Genomic DNA, 7034 nt, shown 5'->3' with positions numbered 1-7034 from the left:
ATTGGAAGTGATGATGAACTTATGATTGCCCATCTTCTAGGTTTCATAAACTCAATAAAAACTTGCCCATTTTCCAGATCTTCCGACCTGTCTACTGTGCGTGTGTCTAACTGGATCTGTTTACTGTGAGGAAGTGGACCCAGATATGACATCAGTGCCTACTTTGCCCAAGGAGACAAACTACCTCTATGCTCGGTACAACAAGATAAAGAAGATAACAGCCAAAGATTTTGGAGATATCGGTAAGTTCCTCTTGACTTGCTCTAGCATTCTCGTTGACCGCCTTTTTCTATTGGGAGAACAAATGCAGTTCTCTGGCAGAGGATAATTGATTTCCCTAAAGGGAAGCAGGAGACAAACAGCTGCATCTTTTCAGAAAACAACTGAGAATTCATATACACACAGCAATGTGATCGCAAGAGATTGCTTGTTTTTTCCATTGCATGAAGACATCGATCACGTTTTTGAAACGCAAAGCCTGTATGTTGACAAAAACTTGGACATTTGGTAAACTACTCTGTTTGCAACAGTGCATCGTAGACACACAAAAAATAGCTAGAGGGAGCAGTCAGTGTTTAAAGAGGCTTTGGGGACCTCATACATGGAAGGCTTTCAAAACACTTTAATATTATGTCTCCCATAAACCAAAATGACCAGAAAACCACTTTAGCTAACAAAAAGACTTGTGCAGTCCTTAACAGGCGATATTCATTTTCAAGATGATTTATTGCGTTTAAAGTACATGCATGGTGGATGCTAATGAAATAATAACTCAATACAATCATGACCATGTTACTTAAATAATCAATTCAGTGTTCTATCTATTACTTTTCATCAACTGTAGTGACTCTGAAGAGAATCGACTTCACTGGAAACATCATTTCTGAGATTGAAGATGGCGCGTTTGCAAAGCTAACCATGCTAGAGGAGCTCTCGCTTGCTGAAAACCAGTTGGCCAAACTACCAATGCTACCGGCAAAATTAACCGCCTTCAATGCCAATCACAACAAACTGAAGACCAAAGGAGTCAAGGCAAACGCTTTCAAGGTATCTATTACTATCTTTTGTTTTTGTTGCTTTGCGTTTTCTCTTTTTTGTTTTGGACAAAGTCATTTCTATAAACAATAACCACTGAATTGCTCTAAGCAAAAGAAAAACAGCCTTATTTGCTAACATTTCTAACTGATCTTCATTGCTTCCAGAAATTAAACAAACTGCTACATCTGTATCTTGCTCACAATGAACTGGAGGCCGTTCCTCTCATTCCGGAGATGGTCCGCACACTTCATCTTCAGGTTAGTTGAATACGTGTTGCATAGTACCAAACCTCTTCACATAAACCTTCAAATAGAAACTCAAGCCCCTTCTGTTGCTTTGTTCACAGAACAACAACATTTCAACCGTGTCCACAGACACCTTCTGCAAAAGTAACGACACTTACTACATACGTCCCAACATGAACGAGATCCGTATGGATGGAAATCCCATCAACCTTGGCCAGTACCCCAACAGTTTCATATGCCTGCAGTCTCTTCCAATTGGGCGATACCAATAAAAACAGATTTAAATGTATAACGCAGTGAGAAGTCCTTGGATATCCAATGACGATGACTTAAACCACGAAGAAAAAGTCATTCAATCTCCTGGTGCCTGTGCACTACTGAGTGTACAAAAAGCCGAGAGAATCTGTACTATATATCTATATGTAACAGCTGCCCAAACACTTAGATTTCCTTTTGATATTGACTTTGTAGATGAACCTGAAACACAAGTCTTTAAAAGAATAACTTTATATCCACTGTAAATAACCATTGGAAGCTACTGCTTTGTAAAATGTGAGATCATGAACAGATGCAGTCAAGCTTCTAGTATTTCTCAGAACTCTGTGAATTTTTGACACTTTCTAGTACTGTTAATATGTCTTATTTGGCTGAAATTAAGATGCCTGCTAAGTTAATTTGAGGGTAAGGAAACCATTCCAAGTCCCAAGACGCTGGTCTTTCCAACTGACCTTTTTTATTGTTTGAATATTATTTATATGCTAAATCTGTAATTACTACCTATGTGTGAATTAAACATGAATAGACTGTACAGTAAAACATTGTATGACTTCAACATGCTATGTTCACTTTAGTTGTTCAAATACACTTTTTTTTCTAAAAACGCTGACTAGTTTGCTCTTATCCTTTTGGATAGCTAGATCAGATTGGAGCCTAAAAATACATGGGCAGCTTCAAAAAAAAAAAAAAAAAAAAAAAGACCAAAACAACTGTCTGCAAATTGCTAACCAATTAAACCCGAAGATTCTGCACAGAGAAAGTTCTGGAAAAAGTGTGGTAATATTGTTCCAGTTTACAGGCCAAATTGGCAGCGATCACAACACAATGGTCCAAGCAAATAATGGAATTTTTTTATACTGCCTCAAAGGCTTCATTCCCAAAACTTTCACTGCCATCGAGTCATGGAATTTGTTCCCAATCTGACATTCCCTAATGTCAGCAATCTTTCTCATTCTTATGAAAATCTAACAGTATACATGCAAATACAGATAACCACACAAGAAGACACAAGGAGAACATGAGAGAAAGTCTGTAAGAACTTATAGATCTTAAAGAACTTAAAGAAATGTATGAAATATGGTTTCTTTGTTTTGGAATGATATTGAAAAAAAATATATTTTTTCCCCTGTGGCTTATTATACTTATTTTACTTATATCTATAACTTTTACATCAATCACATTGATAAAAATGGAATATAATACAAATTTCAGCTGATAACAACTTGACCTTACCTTACTTGACCGCAACCAACTGTAGACAATTGTGCTACAAGTAGCTTAAACTCGCTTATTCAGATGCAGGAACCAATGGACGTGCAAAAAATGTAATCATAATGTAAACAAAAAACAAAAGTTTCGATCTGGAGCTCCTTCATGTGACTCGACACTTGTAAATACTTTCTCCATCAGGCTCTCGTCTTTCAGCACCGCCTACGCTCGTCACCAGTACTAAGCCGACCAATCACAGAGCTTGCGATACGCGTTGTTGCAATGTGTAGTTACATTTTTTTAAAGGTGCATGTCAGCATCGGTGTCAGCCATGGGCGAGGGCTATGCAACAGCACGAAGACTGCGCCGGACAATATGCGCACACTTGACACAGAATTATAAATCCGCCCTAACTGTGTTCCTATAATTAAAGTAATTCCTAACACCTGGGGTGCAAACACAGTGATGTGATTACCACCAATAGTTATAGGAACTAAAAACTATGGAAACTCTGGTGCAAAACACCCAATTGATTAGCTTGTTCAGGAGTATTGAATAATACTGTGTTCACACTACCAACGACACACAATGAAATAGTGACAAGATCCCATTCGTTTCAATGGAAACCTAGTGATTTCTGGCGATCACTACCTATACCGAGCATTGGTGATGAGATGTGGATGTGTTCAGCAATATGACGTAAGCAACATTCATAACAAACAGTCTATATAAGCATTAGTTATAGAGCTCATGCAATCCTCTCTCAGCTCCCGCACCAGCCAGTTGTATTATCCGTGCTGTAGACCTACAGACTGGCATTTGGCTTTTGCTGTTTAGTGTTTTTCATCCACCATGTTTATTTTTAGCATTATGTTTAGCAAAGACATTTTAATTTAAGTGAATGAATATCAAATTGAGGAAGAAACTGCCATTAGCAACTTTCACTCTTGGTGAAAGGCAACTACAAAGTTGCTGGAAGGGGGATTGCAGCTTTATGGTACAGTTCACCCAAAAATGTGTAATAATTTGCATGAGATTGTTTCTTCTACCAAACACAAAAGAGGATATTTTGAAAAACGCTGAAAACCTGCAACTATTGACTTCAGTGTCTTCAAAATATCTTCTTTTGTTTCAACAGAAGAAAGAAAGCCATAAGGATTTGGAACGCTTAAAGTAAAGAATTTTTTGGGGTGAATTATCTCTTTAAGTTCAGAGGTAAACAGTGGCCCTTCAGTAACTGAATTTAGTGTTTGGGCTGACAATAATATTGATTAGCAATCACTATTTTTATTGATGGTTACCTGAAAGTGCTGAAACGTTTGACGCCTATCCTCACATCTCTCAGAAAATGTCCTCAAGGTCCTGAAGAACAAGAGAAGATCTTTTGTGTCCTCCACTCTGCAAACAAGACAGAAATGTTGAATTTATGCCTCAAAATGGCCAACAGTGTATTTCTTACTTCAATGAATAACATATTCCAGTTAGAAACCTGGAGTCTTTAAGTATTTGACAAAGCATGACAGAGAAATGTCCAAACTAGTGTAAATTTCAGCATAGAATATGAAAGGATAAACTGTGTGTTTGTGTTTAATTCCCTTCACAGGCTGACGTTACGAGACATTTCGAGTTTTTCCATAGATTTACCAAGGGCCCAGAAATTGTGGCACAGGACACAACTTTCCATGACTCTCGAGTCTTGTCTGTGAAAGGCCAATGTTGTAATGAGTGATGGAAAAATGGTAAGTCTCTCAAAACTAAATGGATCAACTCCAACAGTAAAAGACAGCAGCTCAATGGCAAGAGTTAAAGAAAAGACTCCATGAGAATACAGAAACGCAAGACAATTAGTGTGACTAAAATGTTTTGGATCTGCATAAGCTGAAAATTTACAATCACTAATCAGGCAACTGGTTTGACTGACATTTAACACTGCCTAAATAAAACCACAGACAAATCACATTTGCCAGCTAATCTCAATTTCCATTATATGTCATTTCAAATTTGTTGATAAAGCTGAGGACTTTGAATCTGAAAAAGTCATTTCAAACTAAGCTTTCATAGAACGCTAACCTTTTAAGTTAAATAGACTAAACATACTGAATGCCAGCATCACTCCACAGAGCGATTAATGGCAAATCAATGTTTGGCTCTTCTGGTTAATTTCACTTAAGCTGTCCCTTCAGTTTTTCTCATTTGCTTGATTTTGTTCACAAGAGCCCATGGCATGTCTCCTGTACTAGTGTTATCCATATGGGTTTAACATTAGCAAATTTATTATGTCTATCTCTGTGTCATTAACTCACCTTTTACTTGTTTCAAACCTTTAAGTTTCTTTCTGCAGTTGAACATACAAAATATTTTGAAGAAAACTGGAAACCGGTACCCATTACTTCTTTAGGCTTTTTCTTCCAAGCCTTTATAAGTTTCTTTCTTTAAAATATCTTCTTTAGTGTTTAACAGAAGAAACTCATAAGTTTGAAAATATTTAAAGGTGAGCAAAGACTCATTTTTAGGTGAACTATCTCTTTAATCTTGGCAAAAATAACAAAAACTTGTCAAAAATGTTAATATGAAGGCTGGAGCGAACAGCATTAACAAACATGATTATTAAGAATAAAGCAATGATAGTTTAAAACTCAAGGTTTTAGTGCTTAAAAACTGACTCCTCAGACATGCCTGAATCCACTTATGTACCCAGCCACAAAAGTGCTCAAAAAATTCTTCTTAAGTTTACATGGACCATAATGGTTATAAAATGCATCTTCCTGACACGCAGAGACAACTCAAACTTATGCGAGAATCATTATCTCCAGTGATTTTCCAACTCTCTCGTGCCAGGACAGACTCTTAGACCAGACAATATGATCCAGATGTACATTCAGGGTCCAGGAAGCTGGCTGAACTTCAGAAAAGGACCCCAACAAATCTTCGCCAAAACAGCAGCATTACTTTAAACTGTAATTTGTCAGCTCGGCCAAAAAAAAAATCCTTTAAGTGGAACAACCGTAAACTCTAAAATGGAAACAAATTCATTGCTAACTCAAGAGTATGAAGCATAATGCATTCAAGCTTGGAAATGCCTTACAGAATCCGTGAAAATGTGAATTATTTTGATGAAATTTGAGATCATGCAAAATGCATGTTTGTGTGTTGTTGCACTTTCACTGCACATCACACGTGACAAAAATTAATAGTTGACATAATTTAAAATGTAAACGTTTAAACTTTTTCATCCATGTATTTCTATAAAAGGCGACTCAGTGGATAGCATTGTCAACTCACAGCATAAAGGTTGCTGGTGCTAACTGGGTCAGTTGGCATTTCTGTGTGGAGTTCCCGTGTTGGCGTGGATTTCCTCCGGGTGCTCCGGTTTCCCCCACAGTCCCAAAACATGCGCTATAAGTGAATTGAATAAACTAAATTTGCCGTAGTGTAAGAGTGTGTATGATGTTCCCCAGTACTGGGTTGCAGCTGGAAGGATGTACTTTGGTGGAACACCCCTATTTATTGAACAAGTCCAAACAAGTCGTAGAGAAATAATATATATTATTTAAATTTCATATAAAATAAATAGCACGAAGATACAGATGTCACCACTTTAATAGGTTCCCTCTCCCGCCATGCTTGCTGCCGCCGCAGCGGTAGTAAGTGCCACTGCAGCTTTTGAACACTGGGTGGCGCTTTAGCCATAGATTTTCAGCTTTGCCTTTTTACAATTAAGATAGAATGGTACTGTTTGTACTAGGGTTGTAACAATATACCGGTATGACGGTCTACCACGATTTGAACGTGCACGATTATCATACCATGAACAATTGCATATCAACGGTGTTAACCCTTAAAGACCGAGACAGCCGCCCGCGGCTAAAAATAAGTATTGCTCTTAAATGTTTAATAACTTTTGATCCGCTGATCCGATTCATACAATTCAAAGATTGGCATAAAGAAGAGAATCTCAGCTTTCCAGCGCTGTATCACATAACATTCGCGGACTTTCAAAGGCTCCGGAATCAGTGCGGTTACGTCATTAAAATTTGACAACGCTGATTTGACAAAGAAACACTCGTCACTGTGTCTCCGGACAAACCAGACATGATACATTGATGCATTGTCCCTCCTCCATGCCCAGATGGGTTCAAACTCGCTATATCACAACCAATAAGCATAGGTTTCGCTTTTGTTTGTGGACCAACAACAAGCTTTTTGAACAACACGGAATGAGAGATAGGCATACATTTATGCGCCGCTAAAAAAAACGCAAAAAAA

At 37.7% G+C, this 7034-nt stretch overlaps 2 protein-coding genes across 5 annotated transcripts in view; one reads left to right on the top strand and one right to left on the bottom strand.

Annotated features, from left to right (window-relative positions):
• Positions 1-2099, top strand: part of ogna (osteoglycin, paralog a) — a 5873-nt gene extending 3774 nt beyond the window's left edge. Inside the window, 4 exon segments of the mRNA NM_001013570.2 lie at positions 78-242; positions 845-1047; positions 1203-1295; positions 1385-2099. Of these exon segments, the coding sequence (NP_001013588.1) occupies positions 78-242; positions 845-1047; positions 1203-1295; positions 1385-1555 (632 nt within the window). The 3' untranslated portion in view covers positions 1556-2099.
• cenpp (centromere protein P) overlaps positions 1-7034 on the bottom strand; it is a 74764-nt gene that overhangs the window by 58977 nt on the left and 8753 nt on the right. For 3 of the 4 annotated variants that reach the window (XR_012397358.1, XM_073936445.1, NM_001003555.3), the window contains exon 6: positions 4070-4166. The exons of the other annotated variant lie outside the window; for it this stretch is intronic. Coding sequence is in view for 2 of the 3 variants with exons in the window: in XM_073936445.1 (XP_073792546.1) it covers positions 4070-4166 (97 nt within the window). In the remaining variant the exon portion in view is untranslated. The remainder of the gene's footprint in view (positions 1-4069; positions 4167-7034) is intronic. 4 annotated transcript variants of the gene reach the window in all.

The sequence above is a fragment of the Danio rerio genome, chromosome 22, assembly GCF_049306965.1.
Source record: "Danio rerio strain Tuebingen ecotype United States chromosome 22, GRCz12tu, whole genome shotgun sequence".
Classification (NCBI taxonomy): domain Eukaryota; kingdom Metazoa; phylum Chordata; class Actinopteri; order Cypriniformes; family Danionidae; genus Danio; species Danio rerio.
This window is presented reverse-complemented; position numbering and strand designations above follow the sequence as displayed.